At 33.3% G+C, this 21,382-nt stretch overlaps 4 protein-coding genes across 4 annotated transcripts; all 4 read right to left on the bottom strand.

Moving 5' to 3' along the window:
- Positions 1-720: 720 nt before the first annotated feature.
- LOC120332865 (ADAM 17-like protease) lies at positions 721-12,909 on the bottom strand. The gene is made up of 14 exons (XM_039400193.2): positions 12,669-12,909; positions 11,828-11,968; positions 10,980-11,231; positions 10,239-10,339; positions 9,680-9,868; positions 8,350-8,541; positions 7,909-8,074; positions 7,348-7,512; positions 6,662-6,799; positions 5,938-6,070; positions 5,040-5,257; positions 4,191-4,339; positions 3,096-3,332; positions 721-2,404 (listed from the first exon to the last, which is right to left on the bottom strand). The coding sequence occupies exons 1-14, from the start codon at positions 12,852-12,854 to the stop codon at positions 2,146-2,148; spliced, it is 2,526 nt and encodes an 841-aa protein (XP_039256127.2). The 5' UTR covers positions 12,855-12,909; the 3' UTR covers positions 721-2,145.
- On the bottom strand, positions 12,905-15,493 carry LOC120332197 (uncharacterized). Its single transcript, XM_039399401.2, has one exon. It carries the CDS (start codon positions 15,491-15,493, stop codon positions 14,735-14,737), a length of 759 nt encoding a protein of 252 aa, XP_039255335.2. The 3' UTR covers positions 12,905-14,734.
- Positions 15,494-15,555: 62 nt separating this feature from the next.
- On the bottom strand, positions 15,556-17,902 carry LOC120332867 (SPRY domain-containing protein 7-like). The gene has a single exon (XM_039400194.2). It carries the CDS (start codon positions 17,900-17,902, stop codon positions 17,312-17,314), a length of 591 nt encoding a protein of 196 aa, XP_039256128.2. The 3' UTR covers positions 15,556-17,311.
- A 54-nt stretch (positions 17,903-17,956) lies between these two features.
- Positions 17,957-20,327, bottom strand: LOC120332868 (p53 and DNA damage-regulated protein 1-like). Its single transcript, XM_039400195.2, has one exon. It carries the CDS (start codon positions 20,187-20,189, stop codon positions 19,785-19,787), a length of 405 nt encoding a protein of 134 aa, XP_039256129.2. The 5' UTR covers positions 20,190-20,327; the 3' UTR covers positions 17,957-19,784.
- Positions 20,328-21,382: the final 1,055 nt, after the last annotated feature.

Here is a 21,382-nt window from a genome sequence, read left to right as displayed (position 1 = left end):
ACCGATCTGCACAAAACAACGTTAAATCGGTCATCGTGTTGTTATACAATCCTGGTTTATTGCAGTATAGTGTAACCGGTATGTTAGTCGTTGAGTGTAACCGTGTCGGTCTAACCCAGCTAATACAATAAATTCATTTCAACCACTAATTGTTTTATCTTTGCATTAGAAAAACTATAACCCAATAAAATTTGAAAACAGAAAACTCGATACGATTGCTTACCCATATAATGCATGCATTACGGCATATGATAAGATTTGAATATTACACGAGCGCTTTAGAAAAAACTAGGCTTGGGCTACCATTTCGCTCGGTCACCACAATTTGCTGCCGGTCTTTAACACCGACCACTGTCATACCGACTAGGGATTGAGCGTCTGCGTTCACCGCTGGGTGGTTGCTGCCTCATCGAAAGCGCGTCCATATGCATGGTAAACTTAATCCCGTGTAGAGCTGATACGATTCCAATTTGTTCCACCGACGGAGTTCTGAATAAGTCACCATCTATTCATATTATTGTAACATAGTTTAGAACGGTTTATTATCAGGTTAATAATCTTATTCCGATAACCACCCCCAAATGAGATATCTTTCAACAAAACCTATGTCGTTTATTGATATTTTATAGTTTGCCCTTTTGAGACGTGCCATGTTCGAGAGTGTTTTACTTCCATGGTGTATTTTCATCCTTGAAAACTGCAAAAATTATCACAAGCGAAGAAATGTATTCTTTTTACCCACACAAAGTGTTCAGTAAAATTCCACATCGCTATATATTGATAATGATAAGCAAAGTATTGTCAAATATTGGATTTTAGCAAGTATGCATATATTCATAAAACAATAAAATATCATTAGACTGCGATTGGAAACAAAAGAAAGACAAGGGAAATACTGCAATGATATTCAGTACAAAAACGATGTAAACAAATTGTTAAAACAATAAGACTTAGAAAAGCAATCTTGACAAGCCAAACTGAAGTAATTTGACCGATGCAGTGTTTTAAGAAAAATAATCATGGCCATAGCTGGAAAAACAAAAAATCCCAAAACGAACAACTTATTAACTATTGTTGTCAATCAATTCATAATAATTTTAAAGAAGTTGAGTATATTTTGGATTTTGGTGCAAAAATGCATTAATTTGATCAAATAACTAAATATATACATTGTAAGAAATAAAGCTTAAGCTTTTGAATATGACGAAAGTCAAACTTTTTTTAAACAAAATTATATCCAATACTTAACAATGTAGTTGAGTGGAAAAATTAAAAAAAAAAAAAAACTGAACAAAAACCATTGCTAAGAATGGTAATTGATAGTTTCCCAAACACCAATTTCAAAACTACACTTACCTTCAGACATTATTTGAAATTTATTATTTTTTTATTTTTAAATGGTTATCTTAAGGGATTTATTTATGAAGAAAGTGTGTACAAAATAATGTGTATCATAACATAACATATTAACAAATACAATCAATAGAAGGTATAATAAAAAAAATGGCAGTTGACACGATTTTAAGCACAAAAAAGAATGTTAAAAAAAAAAAGTAAACAAGACGATTTAGATTCTTTTCAAAACGAAACTGCGGCAAACCAATAGCGTTATATGAACTACTTCATCTTGTCCCAACTGACATTCACTTGGCATTAAGCACATCCATATCAATACATGAACTATTATTTCTGAGTAAGAGCCGCAATACATTGAAAGACAAGATAGTTTCAATGTTTTTTAATAGTTGAACTGTTTTCTATTCAGCATCCTATTACCATACTTGGCAAGTACATGAAATTGTAAAAGATATGTACTTCATGTTGACACTTTCAAAAAATTCCAGTTCAATAACTGTGTTTGAACAGCATGGTGGGTTAATTTTAACACAGTATTGGCTACAGAATGTGAAGTGTCACCAGTTCTGTCAAGGCTATTTTTGCATTGATGATCATGAACACTAGATTCACAAAAAACTAATATTCAATGCAAAAGAAAATTCTTGAACAAAAAGTAGCAATATTTCTGCAAGACTTGCTGTACAAAAAAGTTTCAAATCAAAGCTTTATAAACTTTGGTAAAATTTAATTTTGTCAAGCAAATACCAGCGAAATAATTATACCTAAACAATATTATTATGTAACAAGTTACGAATCGGCTTCTTCAGATCCTACATCTTGTTGACGAACCAATTGCGGCCTCGGCGTACTTGACCTGCTTGCACTAGGAGTATTTTTGTCATTATTAAGATCGAAATTACTTTTTGGCTTCGAAAAAATCCCGGATTTTTGCCATGAATCGTCTTCAGTAGCATTTCGGTTGTCACCCGTCACTACGATTGCGTCCCCTCTTCCAACTCGATCATCAAGGCCATTCGTACTATCTGTTAATTTCTCCTGTGATTTTCTGCGAAGTATATTTAAATATAATATTGTCGATGTATGAGTTTTAAACTTGTTATCGCTCGATTGAGGAAATGCCTAATAGAATAGCTCAAGTTCCAAAACGAGACGTAAACCAAGTTGAGCCACGGGTCATCAGAGTCTTGACTCTTGAGTCAAGTTAATCACTGAGGGTTAGTTGATGAGTTGGAGTAATTCTATTTACATGACTCCAGTCAAGTATTTCGTAATTGGTGACTCAAGCCTAACTCGAGTCAAGTATATAACTCGAGCCTGCCATAATAAATATATCACGACGATTCAATTAAATTTAGATCCTCTTAGAAATGCAATTTTTATCGACTTCAACAGCTTATAGATTGGTATTTAATAAAATCCACAAAAAATGACTGTGAGATAAGACTGGTTTTTATAAATGATCGAATTCAAGCTTTATGATAAATTGAAGAACAAACCGAACAAATTGTAGGCTAGTGTGAAAATATGATCGAATCAAATTGATATAAGCCATGTTGAGATAAATTGCAACAATGCACTATTGGGCCATATCATTACCACGTCTTGCTTCAAATTACTTTTTTGTTGTGTTACCGTTTTCAGTTAAAACAAACCACTCTCTCTCTCTCTTGCACATTCAATTACAATAATTGCAATCTTTGGGAGGAAGTTAACTTACTCTAAAAATAAAAACCTACCTTACTACTGCTCCTTTGTCCTTAGAAGCTCGCCACTGATCCTTCGCACCAAAGCCCGCTTTTGCTGCGGCTATATTAAGAGCGTTAGCTTTCTGTACTTGATGAAGTGCATTGGAAGACCCGAACATTCCGCCATACGCGTTAGTTCTCGAAAATTCATGTCCTTTAGAAGTAAACCAGTTATCGTCTTCTCTTCGTTGTTTTTCCCGTTGTTTGTCAACAAAATTAACAAGACAACTGATAAAAAATATGATATTGGAAATCAATGTTAAACTAATTAGAACAGGATTGTCATATTTATCCTAAGGGAGAGCAATGATGATCAGATGGTTCAATGATATGGCAATCTACAGCCTGTTGTCTACCTGGTCATGTAGGTATGACAATAGCTAGCTACCATTAAAGGATGCAAGTCATTGGCGGGCCGCACATATTTTCAGAATGTTAAAAACCGAACGGATGACCGATGAATCACATTTTTTTACACAGATCAGAGGTTAATTTTAAGCAGAGCGCGAAGACTGACCATTTCAATATTTTATGCGCCAACCATTGAACCATTTGCACTTCAGCATCAACTTTTCGGCGTTTTGTTGCCATTTGTCTAAATTATAATTAAATTATAGGCTCATTGAACGAGTAATTGTGACTTATATACTTGTAACGTTATAATATAATTTAGTCTACAGGTAAATTCTTTTGCGTAAAGAATATAATTGACATAACAGCCGTTTTGTTACTATAATTCAGTGAAGTGTCGCAGGCCGGATTATATTGCTACGCGAGCCGGATCCGGCCCGCGGGCCGTAGGTTGCTGACCACTGGACTACATGAATCACCCTACAATTGCGAGGAGTCCAGCATTCCTATGGCACCTAAATATTTTCTATGTGATGAGAGCATGCATATCTGGCAGGGTAATCAGAGTTGTCATGGCAAGCATGCTTCTAATGTGTAACATTGAGTTTCTAAAATTGGGCCTTCGGGGACCTCGGAGTAGTTCCTGAGTGCCCTAATTAAAGACTCTTACTAGGTACCATGCGCGGTGACTAAATTAATGAATTAATAAAGTAAATTGAAAAATATATTACTCACCCGCAAGGAATCCAAAATAAGAGTGAAAACACCAAAACTGCGCCAACGATATTATCAGCAAGAAATTCGCCTATTTTATCGGGTGCGATATGTTCAAATATACTCCATACTCTTTCAATAACATCTTGTGTCTGTTTCACACATTCGTTCTAAATAATGGAAAAGCAAAAATGAGTCAAAACATAAAAATTAGGTTGAAATCCCTATGATACCAAATTACAAGTCGACTGCTTTTGTACGAAACAGGTTATGAAAATTCTACTTTTTAAAAAAAAAAAAAAACTTTTGACGAAGAAAATTTAAAATATAATTCCGCTACCCAGGAGGGAGGTGTTGACGAAATAGCCCTATGATATCAAGAATGTCTCTTGCCCTTTAATACAGCTGTAAGATCAGATTTTAATATCTATACCGGAGGAGAGGTAAGCTGATAAGTTATAATGATCATATAACGAACCACAGTCTCTCGTCCAGTTACAGATTCTTGCCAGGTATGGATTAACCAGATTTTGTTTCAGATGCACGGACTTGATTATGGCGGAAGTCCTAACCGGCCAGCGGTTACATGAACCATCATACAACGGCGAGGAGTCCAGAAATTTTTATATGTGTTATCTAGTCCGACGACACTCAAACATTCGAGCCTGTGGAAGGTAATCAGAGATGCGATGGTGAGCGTCCGACGAGACTCAAACATTCGAGCCTGTGGAAGGTAATCAGAGATGCGATGGTGAGCGTGTTCTTACGCTTAGCTCGATGTACTAATAACCAAGCCTACATAGGTTGATTGATAGCTAACCAGTTGGAGTTAAACATCGAACAGTATATCAACTAATTCATAAATCTTACATCATTACAATATCCGAGAGTACATTTAGCATTATTCCTCAGTTTATGTGTGACGTTTCCTGGTTTGTAAGGTTTGCATTCTCTTATCATTTCATCTCCAGAAGATCCCGCAGGTGCACAACATCGCAAACAAAAGTTTTCTTTTTTGTCAGTGCATAAACAAGGTTTCATTCCCACAGTAGCACAAAATGGTTGACATTTGCCACCTTTACATCTACCTGAAAATGGTTTATAAGGTACAGGTAAAGATAGCGCAATGAAATTATTCGAAATATTAATAATTCGCTCTTTAATTACAAAATCAAGAATTACAAAATTTTCTAACTTTGAAATAAAACTAGGAATTTCTAAATTACTATTCGAAAGTAAATATTGAAAAAAAATTATAAGCTGAAAAATAGATTTGATTAATTTTATGAATTATTAGAAAATTATAAATATGAAAAGATTAATAGCTGGGTTAAAAGGGTTAAACCGCGCTCAGCATTATCAATTATGTTAATACTTAATAGTGTCAAATACTTTGTTTTCATGAGGTACTACTACACATGACGGTATCGGTAATTACTTTTACTTGTGATGCACACGCAAATCTGATAATCACAGCAGAGATATTACAGATTCGCAGTTTGAGAACGCCGACTCATGAAAGCTGAAGAGGCACGTTAGTGTCTCCCTCTTCCATCATTTTCTGGTGGGAAGCTAATAATAAGACGACCCCATTAAAAAGTTAAGTTTGCTTATTAGCCAGAGAATGTGGTGTTTATTTAAATGTGTTTTTCCATCTCTTCCTCACAGCAGTGGTCTTCTGAACTACTTATAAAAAACATATTCAAACAAATAATCACAGCCATCAAAGACTGAAAGCATGAGAATCAATAATGAATACAAAAAGTACCTTCGTCTCCGCATTCTGCATTGTCATCTTTATGCAAATGATCTGGACAAGTAAAATTTTGTCCGTCACAAAATGTATCTCGTAAACAAGACTCTGGGACTTCACTGTAACATAGGGTTGTCTTGCTTGCTGCCTACGATAGAAATAAAAACTGTGACAACTGACAACAACTGCTAAATTCATCGTTAATTTCTGAATAGTTTTACACTGTATAACTCTCTGTAGTAATGCTCAAATATATGGACACGAAGGTCATGCATTGATACAAGTACGGCCTGCATCTAGTTCGCTGAAAAGATCAACGGACAATCAACATGAAGGCGATCGAGCAAAATGGAATAAGAAGTGTTCCCTTTGATTAAAACATTGGGTCGCAGAGAATAAAAAATAAAAGTAATAGCCTTCTAGTGTCCTTGTTTTTATGTACTAAAAACTTGAAACTACATGGTACCTTAGTTATGGAGAAAAGCGATTTTTTCACAAAAGTAAGAATTTAGCAGATTGATCCATAGGTCAACTTCGTGTCCAAAAATGATGATGAATTGTAAATTGAAATATTTAAGAAATTCAACTAATTTTTGAGAATCTAAATTTTGATTTCAAATAGTGGTTTTCATACTTGATTGTAAGGATATAAATTTATATCCAAGCGCTGTCCCGAGTTATAAAACAAACGATGATAAATGAGATATGAAAATACAAAAAACATGAGTAAATTAATTACCTGACAATTCTCATTGCAACAAACTGAGTTTTTTTGACTACAAGTTGCCCCTTCCTTCAGCTTACATTCCTTCGAACAACAAGCGTCCTCTACGTTTGCACCAAAATATCCAGCGTCGCATTCCTCTCCTTCTTCTACCTGTAAGGCAGTAAGTTTTACAAGTCTAACTTTTATAAAAATTCAAAAAAACATGCATTAATGCGCATAAATAGTGACACAAAAAAATGATACAGTGCATTTATTTAATCAGAAAATTTTATTTATTGTAAAATTTGGCTAATTTTAACGAAATAGAAAATTTCGAAAAAAAATCATAACTATCACTATTTGAGAGTGGTAAATGAAAATTGAAAAAATACAGAAAATTTTTTCGAAATGATTTAAGTTTGGCTCATTTTACCAAAACAAAGAATATTAAAAATTCATAACCTATCAATATTAGTGCATGACATGTAAAAAACTGATTTATTCAAAGAGATTTGAGTTATTGTAAGATTTAGTTTATTTTAATAAAAAAATAGAATTTTAAAAACATTCAAAGAACATACATACATTACTAGCACACGACAAAATTTTATTTTATCTCAGAAATTACAGAATTTTGAAATAGTTGAAAAATATATTTAGCTGCAACCGTGAGAGTTTTATCATATACTCCTGAAAACACAGTAAACATGAAACTGTACCTTAAAATTCCCACAGAAGTTTTCCTTAGCTTTATGAAAACATTTTGTTGCTTTTGTTTCCAAACACGGAAGAACGTTATTTTTACTACATATGGAAAACATATCATTGTTTTCATGTTCACCACTTACTGCAGCAGGATACATGATGAAGTTACCATTGTTCGACTAAAAAGATAATATTAAGTTATAGGCTAGTTATAGACGAAATTCATAGCGCCCAGAGAAATTTGCATATACTTGATAGTAGAGGAAGTCGTAATTAACTAGCAGTTATGTAAACTACCCTATGACAACAATACAGCAATCCTCTCACACAGTGGCGCAGTCAGGGGGGTTCAGGGACATTTTGGATTCTCGTAATGGTTATGGATTGAATATTTTACGCGTCAGAAAAGTCATTATACACCGAAAAGTCCACCCTGTCAACGAAGGCGTAATCGCAGTGACTGTTTCAGAAGGGAATGGAAAGATCACCCACAAGATGAGCTAACCGCAGAGGAATGATAATAGCATACTTTACCAGACAAAGTACTAAACTAAAAAAAATTATATTCAACTTGCCTGTCCGGGACTGCATGCTTTGACTTCACCGTTGTCATGTTCGGCACCAAAATTATGTCCTAATTCATGTGTTGTGACAAGATCTGCTTCTAACGTTAAAATTCTTTGTCCCCAATTACGAGTTGTTGTTAAACCAGTATTGAGATACCAAATTGGTTTGCCATTACTGAGAAATAAACAAGATTATTGTTTCATTAAATGCAACAATAAGAGTATGGGAAACATGGATTAGGAAATTTTTTTTGTAGTCAGAGTCATATTTTCAAACATTATTTGTCTGTCTGAAACAAATAACTGGTTAACTATTCTCAAAAAAGACATGGAGTGGTAAGCGGCTGAAAGGCCATGGTTAGTCATATGAATGAATCATCTCATCGACTTTATTCTCCACGTGTTAATATTAAAAAAATCATATTCCGGTAAGATCGTCGAATAACTCACCCTCTTTCATATGGGTCAGTGCAGATCCCCCCAACAGCGTCGAGCTTACTAGCTCCAACATATGCCAATCCAAGTACGCCTTTATTAAAATCAACATATGTAAATAGATGAGCAAGGCAATTTCCATGATTATGTTCGCTGAATGCTTCTAACAATCCTTTCGCCGACCATGATGTGCTGTCGGAATTGAAGCTGTAGGAGGAATGAATTGAAATTTATCATTATTTATATACCAATTTAATCGCTCACAGGTTGATAATGATGAAATTGATTAAATAGTTTTATAATACTCATAATGTAAGATCTCATTAAAAATGACTGGCATTAGCCGGAAATCAACAAGATGATAAAAAAAGAAAGGATATTTTTAAGCATCTTATGGTGTTTTCCAATATGAATTTTCTCATTACCATTCTAAACTTAAAGATAAACGACCACTGAAGTTTAGAATCACCGCAATCTGGTAATTAGCCTTATCAATTTGCAACACTTTGACTAATGGAATAACAAGAGAATAAACCCAGTTTTGAAAGGTGAATTCAAAAAAAATTTTCATGTGCTCAAAGAATTTACACCTGACATCAAGGAATCTAAAATAAGATTCCTGCCAGATGCCAGTTCAATAAAACTTTAACTTTAGACCCCAATTTCAAAATTAAACAAAAGACAATTCACAGTATTGAGAGGAGTGTGTAATGTAAATATTGCTGATTAAATTTAAATGGATGCCAATCCGCAGAAGCATAATAAGACTGATAAGCATATAACACTAACCAAATATTCAAATAAAATTGTATGTATTGATATTCTATCATTTTTATGCAGTTAATTCTTGATTTTATAGTCAAATTAGAATCATATTTGAACATGTAAATATAAGTTTGATTTTTACAATTAATATTCAGCATATGCCCAAACTTGTTTAACTCCTAATTTGTGGGAACGATAAAGCAGTGTTAGTATCTTAGGTTCAGCTTGTACAAAGCCTTATCTGGAGCGAAATGCGCAAACTAGATAGCGATCGGAGACTGCCGACTTATCGATCTGCGATTTCGATATATTCGCTCTGACTTAATAGCGACACCAAATGTCTCATCACTAATTATTTAACAACTCGCTAATTATACGGCATAATTCATCCAAAATAAATAGGCTTCTGGTCCGAGATATGATGAATGCACATGCAAAATTTGGAGCAGATTAAACTTCGTTTTCGTGAGATATCACGTAACATACGAAAGTGTCTAACAGACAAATATACCTATCATCATACTTACCGATCGAGATCGATAAGTAATGAGTTTCATATAAAATGAAAAGAATTCTTCACCTTGGTTCCGATGTGCTTTCTTTATAGACTTTAATGTCAGCAATTTGAAATCCATATCCAGTGTATTCGTCAGTTCCTTCTTCCGAACTCCAGTTTGTTGTTTTAAAAATTCGGTTCACCCTTTCAATAAGGTTAATTAAATAATACATAGTTTGTTGATAGTTGCTGTTCCCCATTTCTTTATAAAATCTAAAATTGAAAAAATTGTAGACAAAAATTAGAACTGGAGAAGAGAAAAATATGCAACAAAACGCAAAGGTTGGACGAGACATGTTGGTGTCGTAGTTCAAACACTTCGGTTCCGAATGCCATGCCAACCATCTAACCTGCGCTGTAATAAATTTGAGTAGCAATGCCAAGCCTAAAAGATAACGGTCCTTTCAAAAATAGCACTTTGAATTGAAAAAATTGAAGGCAAAATTATAATTTAGATACAAAAAATACCAAAACACGAATGCCATAGTGCAACGTTTCCTAACCGGGGAGGAATCCAATCATTAAGCAATTGATAATAAAAAGTAAGTAATATTTACAAATTTTTTGTTTTTTTAAAGCATACCTGTGATCGGCCACAAGAGATAGAGTACAAATTTTTAGCCTTTTGCTTGTGGAACGTTTTGACCTATGATGAGTTGACGTTACCTGTTTCTTCTCTTGTTTCTAATAACAAATATTGAGATAAAGATTAGAGATAACAAATAAAAGGCTGATAATAACAGATAAAAAATGATACAACAGGGATGTCTAAAATGAAGAATATGATTTACCTATTTATCCTTTAGAAAGAAACGCTGATAATAAGACGCTAAATTTTATGTCAAACCACTGCCACTCATCCGGTTACCAGTCTATGCCGAGGATGGGATTAGTTAGTCAGTTATATGTTTCAAATGCATGGACTTAACGTTGAAGGAAGGCTTAAATTCTTTCTCGCATAATCATGCCCCACAGGAGTCGAATAATAGATCAAAAAGATCAAACATGCCCAGAACAAGGTCATGTTCAGAAGAGAAAAAAGTAGATGAATAAAAATATTAAAATTGATCAAATTGACTCCAGAAAATAAGTTGTATACACAAGTAGATGCCATATTTTTGAGGTTCATGATTGTTCAAAATGACAGCTTTTGTAAAAAATATTCTAAATCTTCCATAAATCCAAGAATATTTTTGAATGCAACAATTGTATATCCTCGGTTTATGCAAGAACTTATCAGAATGTAACCAATTTCAAGTGTGATCAAGTATTATTATATTTATTATATTTTTTGCAATATGAAAAACTAAAATATCATACTTACTTTTTGATTCTGATGAATATCATCCATGATAGATTTGACGTCACAATAACTGTCATTTTTATGAGGATTTCCCAATCGTGTCATGTTAAGATCTGAACGTCTGTAAATCATTAATTTATCTTTATCCTCAGGTAAATGTCTCCACGATGGTTCGATTATATACGTATCTTGCTTCGTTTTGATGCTCGCCATTAATTCTTTTCCATTTAAATGTGCTTGAACGTAAGACCCCGACTCACCCATCACGCTTCCCTGAAAATTAAGAAAATAGTCAAAATTCAGATTCTTATATTTGTTGTGGAAAACTAGAAAATTCTCAAATAATAATAACAATGTTTAACCTATGACAAATCATGATAGACTGTGCTCACGGCAGCATTGCCAGTATTTCTTTCCATCCACAGGCAGATTCGGTACTAAATGACACTCAAAAACTTCAATGTGACGCGCAATTTTAATCACCGCTTTGATAGCCTAGATATTTTATTTACAGCGAACAACAATTTCAGGCATTTTCAATTTTGTCAGACAGGATTTTTTAGTGAAAATTTTTTTTCTACAATTTTTATTCAAGCCTTTCTCCTGGAACAAGACCCTGTAAAAGCACCCCCACAAGAAAACATATTATTTTGGGAACACTGGAATGTCTTCAATTCAGCATTGCCTACTTAATTTATTACAGCTTGAGTGAGGTGGTGGGAATGTACAATGACCCTGCGATGCTAACACAGTTGACCATAATGCTTTAATAACCACTAGGCCACCAAGTTCACGAATACAAAATGAACGATTTTTTAAAACTTTTCAAAAACTATTGCACTTTATTGACCAAGTTTTGTCACATTTACCGTGAATAGGCTTGTTTTATCCAGAGTTACTTCTTCTCTACCATTTCGACCATAAACAGCAGCTTTGAAATTTGGAGCAAAAATTGCTGATGAAGGTACAAGAGATAAATGAAAGTGACGTTGGAATGCATTAAAAGATACCTGAAAAATAAATGAAATGGCACTGAAGAACTGAAAGTATACATGTAGTTTCCTAATAAACAATTTCCTAAATCTCGAACACAAATATTCTGGAATAGTGGTTTTCAAACTTTCATAATACATGCCACCCCTTCCAAAAACTATCAACCCTTGTGGTCCCTGCCTACCTAGTATTGTTTGTAATAACAAGTTTCCATTAGTCAGGCCAACAAATGAAAACAAAATAACAAATGCATTACAGGCAAAAAATTAAACAAATCAGCCAATTCACTTTAAATTAATGTAATCATCACGGAAGGTACCACTGAAGGCTGTGCCAGTGGCCCCCTAGTGGGGAGAAAGGCCAAGTTTGAAAAACCGTGACTTAAAAAATGATGATACTTTGAGAGCGAAACGTCCGAATAATTAGAAACCATCAATGCATCGCCATTCGAATTCTGTTCCGACAGACTTTTCAGCTTTCAGACTTGTCAGCTAATTTAATAGTATTAGTACTAATCTACTGAAGACATGCTGATAATCTCTCATCATGACCAATGAACGAATTGACAGCATTTCAATTTTTGAATTATAAAAATAGGTAACAGAACATTTCCCACAGTGAAACGGAGCCTGGTTTTAATATAGAAATCGAGATCAACTGATAAAACCATATTCATATTAATAAAAATAAATTAGGAAAAATTTCAAAATATTTCACCTCTTTATCAACAGTTGGAACTTTGCCATCCAAACTTCTTTTTGATCTATGAAAAGTAATATCGTCGGAAGATATAGTTTCCCAGGTCTTCAATCGTTGCTTAAGTTGATGATTGGCGATGATAGTTTGAATTGAACACAGGAACAGAGCAGTAAAAATTACAGTATTTTTGTGTGTGAATCTCATTGTTAATAATTTGCGCAAACTTTAAAAACTACTAGATGCTAAATATGCTATCTGAAAAAAAAATAATAATAACACTGGGTGAACTGAATAACTGCCAGACTCAATCTATTAGAATAAGGTATGTATCTGATGTATGACTGGTTGACTCCTCCAATAACGAACATGGGTTGGCAACAGGACGATATGGTGAAGTCGTCTATTGGCTTTCCTCTCACGTAGAAAAAAATCCAATCCTATCCCTAGAAAATTTGTGTGAGGTTCGCTTTCTGTTCGTAGAAATGGCGAGATTGACTTATGTTTATTCCGCCAAATAGCACTTAATGAGCAAAAGTCTAATCAACAATATGTACCGGTACTACACACAACTAAAGTGAAGCCTGCTTCTGCGCAAACAAAATATATTAAAAATACAATACCATACCACACCCTAGATATTTCAAACTAAGGATCTTGTTAACATCAAACTCATTCAACACAAGAAACTAATGAAGCATGACATGTTGGGAATTGCAACCGATGCTGTAAATAGATAAAATCAAATCATTATACGCTTCATTGCTTCCAGAATTAGGATAAGGCCAAAAAATCAAATCAAAATAGAATAAATCTGAAATATGAAAAAACATTCCCACAAATAGAATTGCTTACAAGTGAAATTTCAACTTGACATTTTTTAGACCAATCGACCAAAGTCCCGAAAAGCAACTTAAATCCTTGAGGACGGGCATAACTTAATAAAAAAGTTGAAAACGTACAAGTAAGTGCCCGTCCACCAAAACAGTCAAAACAACCATTCATTTATCAACCAATATGAAAAATTCCACTGTTTATTGTTCACAGAGATACAGTATTGAAATCTCCAGCAAGTCTATGATGAACGAATTACAACATATTTTAAATTCTTTGGGCTTACCCGAGTTCCATACAGTCTGCGACATGTGGGAAATATATTGCATAGACATAGAGGTAATAAAATGGGGTGATAAAAAAGCGCAACATTTATTCAAAACACCATGAGAGTGTAGGATCTTGATTTGATAAGTTCAGAGACAAATATACTGTAGTGGAATAAACGGCACAAAATCACTAACAAGGACAATAATTAATACAATAATTTTGTATCCCAGATAAAAGTTTTGATTTTCCAGCGAAAACTATGGCTTTCATTATCACTAATTAGGTCTACACCTTCCACTCCTTGTCACAGGAATTAAAAACACAACTCTCGCTGAGAGTCTGAGACCCCAATGAAAACGTGCCAAAATTCAGACTCTCGACACCACAGTTCTGGTATATAGACTGAAGTTCTGTTTCGTCACATGAACTTTATAGATATAGCCAAGTTTTGAAGGCTCTGTTACATACCAACTATAAAATATACACTTCCAAAACCTAACAAAAGTATGGATCACAAAAAGAAATTTTGTATGAAAAAAACAGTCTCTGCCTTATTGACACTATGAAGAATTTTTTCATATCTGCACGCAAATATCAATGAAGCGTCACTATTCGGAATGATCGTGTCTAATAAAATAACGTGGAGAAGTGCCAATTTTTAACAGTGTCGGCCTGCGAAACTAGTTTTTAATTTAGTTTAAACTGGTAGGTGTGAGTAATTCCAATCTCTCACAGTTCCATAACAGCTAGCTTGTGTGAAGCGAACATTGCACATATAGGTTGCACACCTCTGATCTAAATTATCATAGATATGTCGTCATATTATACAATAACAAGAATTTGAGGCTACCAGTATGCATAGAACAATATTTAAATTTTTTGTCAAATTTTGCTGACAGCTATAGGAAACGGTGACATAGACAAATGAGTCATATTCAACTTTAAATAGCACTTCTTAATATTGAAGTGGAATATACTTTGCATCACGTAAGCCCGCCTATAACAAGATAAAGTAGATAGCATACAAATATACCAATCACTGTTAGAGCAACCATCATTTCATTTTGCATCTTTCGGAATATCGGGCTAGATTTCAATAAATTTTCGGCTAATTTTCCTCTTTCATTTTCATGTGGAAAAGGGACATTTGGATAATCTTTATTTAAAAATTCACATAGAGGTTTCCATCCATCTTTCATATTGAATATTAACAGACGATCTGTCGGAGCTCTGGTTAGAACAGACGTACAATGGTCACGATAACGCTTTAAAGCGACTGTGGAACTTACTCCGTTATACATATTCCAAGGCAGAAAACTTTGATTTCCAAATAACACGGTGCATAATTTTCCAGATAAAGAAAAAAATTTATATCCTGTATAGGATAGAGTCGTTAAAGCACAAAAAGGCAAGTTCTTATTAAACATTTTCAATTGATTTTCTAAACTTTTAAACCATATTTCTTCATTTTGACGTTGCATAAATATAATCTTTGATTCTGGAAACGCTTTTAGAACCTCTTCCCAAAATAAGGCGAACGGTATATCAACGCCGACGTCAATATCTTTATACATTCCATAAAAATCTTCAGTTGTTCCGCCCTTTGTTAGAATCTTTCTCCAATCATCTTGCAAATAATATAGATGATGTTCCCAATCATAAACGGTGTATCCGAGTATATCAAGTACAGCGGCCATTGTTTTTGTACCAGTTTTACAGAATCCAGCAACAATGATTTTCATTTTTATATACCGAATTCGTCACAGTGTCATCAAGTTGATATTATAACACTAATTTAAACATCCTAATATTAATCAATAATAATGATAAAGTTTTAGAAATATGCATTAGAAAAAAATATTTTTCATTTTTCGGTGTTGACATGCATTATTCAATATACTGCGTAATCTGAACATGATTGCCAAAAACCTTCCAAAATGGACAGGAGTATTGATTCTTGCGGCGAGAAAAATCTACAAAAATTATGAACTTGCGCTAGTTACATTACAATAAGGAAAAACAAAATGAAATTTTAGAATTGAAAACTGCTTTTTGCTCTTGGTAGCAAGGAGATCCATACTATTTTCAAATTCAAAAATTCCTAATTTTTACTCTACAACTGATTAAAATATTCGACAGGCATTCAACGAAAAAGATTGAATATAAGAAGGATTTTTTTATATTAAATTCTACAATATTTTTCGATAAATGTCAATTTGTGGTCAATTTATTCTATTAAGTGATACATGCATGCAACATTAAAAATGGAATTCTACGATAGGCAAAAAATGGAGGAAACAAAATATATAATAAAATTAGAACATGGGACATAATGTGTAATTATACTAGGTCAAATACTGCATGTAGGAAATATATTATAGGCAAATTATTTTTCCCTTTGCATTGAAACATTAAACACATATCAGAAGATCAAGACAGCATTTGGCAAAAGAAGTAAAATAAAGAGTGTTCCTAAAATCCTATTATTAGTTTGTTATGTAGTCTTTTCCCAACATATCTTAACCAAGTTTGTTTTATTTTGATCAGTATTTGTTAAGTTTAGTTCAGGGGCCAAAAAACTATATATTTCTAAAGACGATAACTTTTCTTTGCAATTTGAAAAACTTTAAGACACCCTGTACACTGGTACATATTTCGATATTTCGACAATGCTCATAATTTAATTGCCCTAAATATACATGCCCTCACTCCTCAGCATTGTGTTTACTCACAAGAAGAAACACAGTATAGAATAATACTTGGCATATCGGAATACCTACTATTATGAAATATTTCCCATAATTCAATTCAAATTTGATTATTATAGCATAAGTAGCAAAATTAAGATAAATGCTAAATTTTACAATAAATCCAGTTTCAAGTATGACAAAATTTCTTAAAAAAAAAAAAATAAATATTCTCAAATTCTGGAAACTGTATCTCTAAATCTTTAAAATTCAAATAGAATATATGTACAAGAGCATCATCCATTTACTGAAGAGCTATTTTGCATACATAGTTCGGCGCTCCAGATGTGTATGTACCAATATAATATATATACCAACTAATTTTTTTCGCCCACTTTATATCAAGTTGTGTAAAGGGACTGAAACCTATGGGCATGAGGGGGTATATTCAATTGGCTAACACAGACAGTCCCTGAACTCGGTAATAGAATTAAAATAAGGAAAATCAGAATAAAATTATGACCTAACCTGGTACATACACTACGGGAGTACCCATCATTCTATATACTAATATAAATGGTCAATTGCAATGTCCATATGGTTTGGATGATTTTCAAAATGTAATTCTAATTACAATCTATAACATATTCTTTAATAAAGAATATGTTATGGATATCACTGCATGTCATGTGTACTGCATCATTAAATCGAATTATACTTTATTTGATCTTCGTTAAAATTTTTGAACGATTGGCTATTCATCGGTGTAATACTAACATTAAAAAATGAATTTTTGAAATCAAAGAGAGAAAAATTTAAAACAATAAAAATTATAATCCATCGTGATTCATGAACCTACAAAAACATGACTCATCAAAAAATTTGTTGCTCAATCATGATTTCACTGAAACCACTAGGTGGCGGAAAGTAGAAATTTGAAAATTGGACATCGAGTATTGCACTTTCATCGACATATAATACAGGATATACATTCCCTTTTACACCGCTAACTACAAAAGGATATGGCTTGCCATTAAGGTAAAATTTCAGTTCTATATGGTCAAATGTAACACCAACAACGTCACCCTCAGCTGGTAAATTTTTTGTCCTGCATATTTCATTATTTTTGTGCCACACAGTGCCGTCATGTCGGAATACCCATGTTTTTTCACACATTCCTAATGGAACATGATTTAAATTTGCGTTGGCGAGTGCAAGTCCGATTCCCCATATTCCAGAGCTTTGTACCTTTGCTTCAAAGTAGCCTTTGTCTTGGGCAATAGGAGCTGTAGCGAGAGCCCCACCGGTACCGCATATCCTTTTACCGTTTTTAACAATCACCGTACCCGTTCCCATTGTTGTTGTATTGAGAACAACAGAATTATTCGATAAATTCTGTTGATTTGTTCTTGAATTAGAAGAAAATCCAAAGCATCTCCATAACCAATCAAGTGTTAGCGCCATGGAGTCCGCAGGTTTGGAAGATAACTAAAAATCTTTACATCTAATACTAATAAGCTAAAATAATAAATAATGAGAAAGTAATAAATGGAATTAGAAATATTGTAATCCGTTAGGGTCAAAATGAATAGACACAAAAAATTAGCTAATAAAAGTTTAAGAGTTACCAGAACTAAAAACAATTGTTTTGCTACTTATTAACACATATCTGTGTTCAGCATTTGAGGTCTGTTGGCTAGACAAATAAACTTCTAAGCCAAAAAGCCTGATTGCATTGACATGATTTGTTTCAAATTTCAAGTAAATGGCATCTGCTGGTAAACAATGCAACATTACAAAACTATATACTCTTAGCATCTCGTAACATTTCGGCAGTAGCCCAGAGTCCCCTTTAATTGGGATTTAATGCACATGACCTTATAAATTTTCCTGATAAACAATCAATTAGGCCTAACAGTCATTTTGCTACTATGGAATGCTATATATGCTATATTATGGAAAAATGGTAGTAACAATGAAAAACATTAGTGACATATTCAGTATATACTAAATACTTATTATTATCCAATTCAGATTAGTACCAAGCAGATGACGATTGTAACATTTCTGTTATTGGACAACAAATACAGATAAATACGTTTCCATGCATCTGAAATAAATACCCAGCAAACTAATTTCATACCCGACATGGACTGGTAACAAGACGAGAGGCCGTGGCTCGCAAAATGATTACGCCGTATTACCTGATCGCACTAAAAATTTGGCCCATACCTCTGATTGCACTCAAACAAAATTACATTATGCTAACTTAATTCCAACAGCTAAAGATCGAACTGACAGTGATAGCAAGGATGAATTCAAAGGATTTTGATAACTACTTACTGTTAATAATAAAAGTAATACATAACAGTAATGGTCATCATTTTTAATAATACTCTTCTGCGACCGTTTTTAGGGGATCGGTAAATGACAAGATTTCTTTCAAACACCAAGCGCAAGACTATATCAATTTTCATGAATTGCACCTTTTACCTATGAACGATAATTTGTGCAAAATTCAATTTATTCAATTAAAAACATTTTAAATGATTCGTAAAATTGATTATTCACTGAATCGAATAAAACTAATTTAGAAAGTATTTAAATATTCCATTTATTTTGGGCATCAAATATTTAAAAATTACAATTTACAGCAAAATTTGACATTTTTACACTGAAATAACATTAGATGATAGAAGCCAATGACCTACACGAGGGCTACTCAACTGGCGGACAGCGGTCCGAATTCGCACCTTTCGAGTATTAGATTCGGACCGCACCCGATTCTTTATTTCTGATCATTGGCGCCACTTTGGATATGTGAATGTTCCTTTTATTAAATGACTTTTATAGATTTAAAGGTACTGTATAATTTGCTTATGAATGCGCTGGACTATCTCGATCAGAGAATAATCAATAGCCAGCTAAGAAAGTGTGCATTTAAAAATGTCTAAATATAATTTCTGAAAAGACTATAACTCAGTAATTTTGTATACGAATCTTTGGTAAAAAATAGTTGAGTAGCCCTAGCCTACACCATCAAGTTCACGCATCTGAAACAAATTACTGGTTAACTATTCCTATACGCAATAGGACTGTTTACCAAACGAAAAGCCTTGCTTCGCCATATTATATTTTAGCCGTTTTTTTCTTTTTTCAGTTATCCTCTCCCAAAGAATGTGAAATGTGTGAATGTAAATGTGAAAATCCTATCAAAATATTCGACAGATTGTTAACTTCCACAGTGTCGTTATTAGGGTCAAATGGTGCGTTTTCCAACACCCAGATTATAATTTAAGGTGATTATTTATTCTTACAAATTTTTGCCAAAAAGTAGATTTATTTTTCATAGCAGCCTACTTTTCTGAAGACCCTCTAATTCAGTTTTACTTAAGGCATTCAAGTCAAATCCTTTTAAATCAGATTGTCCTTCAACATCTCGCATTTTATTAACTTTATCATGTAATTTTGTTCGAACACTGTTGATCTCTTCGTCAAGGTAATGTTGGTCTGTAGTGAGCATATCAGTTGCTGCGCTTGACGGTAATTTGATAAACATTCCACCAGAATTTAACCAGGTTTTAGATTTATTGGGTGCGGCTACGCCATTCTTTATAGCTCTTAATGCTTCTCTGTTCATATTTCTTCGTTTGTCCAAGTCGACAATTTGTTGTTTATCGGAGAGAATATCTTCGGCTTGCTCCTCAACTTCAGTCAAATATTTCAAAACAGAATCAGGATCCCTTGCCATTTTCTGATTTTAAATAAATACAACTACTCAATTATACTCTGGTATATCTTCGAACGAATAACCTTTATATCCTCTCCAAGCGTAGTAAGCGATTCTTACGTGATAAAACCCCGGAACAAATGTCAGTATTCCAAGAATAAGAACGGGCCACGTTCGATCACTATATTTTTCGTCAATATGTCCAGAAACTAGAAGAGCTCCAACAATGATGAGAATACTTCCAAGTAAAAATAAAATAACAGCAGCCCGAATCGCTCGCCAAGGAATTTTTTGTGGCGGTTTTTTGAACTGTAAATCAATGTATTTTTCTTCTCCAGGTGTTCCGTAACGCCGAGAAAGCTTTGTGTATTTCACTTCAGGCATAGGATTATTTTGGAATGTCAACTAAGAAACTTATGCTAATTTTTATCTAGCAGTTTCATCAAAAAATTAATTCTAAAATAGAATTTAAAACAAATAGATAAAAACTGATTACTGAATCAGGAGAGCAAATAAAACCCTATGTAAGGTATAAAATGTACAGAATTGAAAAGAAAGGGCGTTACTACATGTTAAAAGTTAACTATCGGTAATTCAAATTTATTCACACATCTAACCACAAGGATATAGTAAAAAAGTGTGAAATACTTGAGCTAAAAAAATGAATTAAAAAAAATTATTTGTCACACCATATTAATAATTTTTTAATAATAGTCAAAGCGAATATCAAATCAGTATACATGGAATAAATCTGACTTATATTCTCATACAAAATAATATAGAATTGTGCTGAATCTAACAGCGCAGAAAAGATTTCTTATACCTCTATAACACACATGATATCACACATAAGTTACACCAGCCCTTATAATATTAACAACCCTGAATTAAACTCTAGCGCCCTCTATGACAAATTATTCAGTCAATTTTGATATATTATTGATTGAAAATTCATTTTCAATTTTCCCAGTTTCATAACAGAAAGATAAATTGTATGGCTAAAATTGAAAAATTTAATATTCGAGAAATGTCTTAAATCATGTTGAAAGAGGCAAAATCATGAAATATTATTTAATTAAATGAATAAAAAAATCACATGAAGGAATGGCCAAAACCGAAAAGCTTACAATTTTGAATGTAATTACAAATTAATATTTTTGAATCTGAAATATCCAAATTGGGTACTGAACATTCCAAATTGGGTCATATTAAAA

The sequence above is a fragment of the Styela clava genome, chromosome 13, assembly GCF_964204865.1.
Source record: "Styela clava chromosome 13, kaStyClav1.hap1.2, whole genome shotgun sequence".
NCBI lineage: Eukaryota > Metazoa > Chordata > Ascidiacea > Stolidobranchia > Styelidae > Styela > Styela clava.
Note: the sequence above shows the minus strand (reverse complement) of the source record. Positions and strands in the feature narration are given on the sequence as shown.

Bases quoted from the DNA above. Each gene is read 5' to 3' on its own strand.
- LOC120332865 (XM_039400193.2), bottom strand. From the start codon at position 12,854: ATGAGATTCACACACAAAAATACTGTAATTTTTACTGCTCTGTTCCTG. The intron at 10,340-10,979 runs GTAAGTATGATA...ATTTGTTATTAG, and splicing joins ATATTCATCAGAATCAAAAA to AAACAAGAGAAGAAACAGGT. The intron at 5,258-5,937 runs GTACTTTTTGTA...AACCATTTTCAG, and splicing joins TGCAGAATGCGGAGACGAAG to GTAGATGTAAAGGTGGCAAA.
- LOC120332197 (XM_039399401.2), bottom strand. From the start codon at position 15,493: ATGAAAATCATTGTTGCTGGATTCTGTAAAACTGGTACAAAAACAATG.
- LOC120332867 (XM_039400194.2), bottom strand. From the start codon at position 17,902: ATGGCGCTAACACTTGATTGGTTATGGAGATGCTTTGGATTTTCTTCT.
- LOC120332868 (XM_039400195.2), bottom strand. From the start codon at position 20,189: ATGGCAAGGGATCCTGATTCTGTTTTGAAATATTTGACTGAAGTTGAG.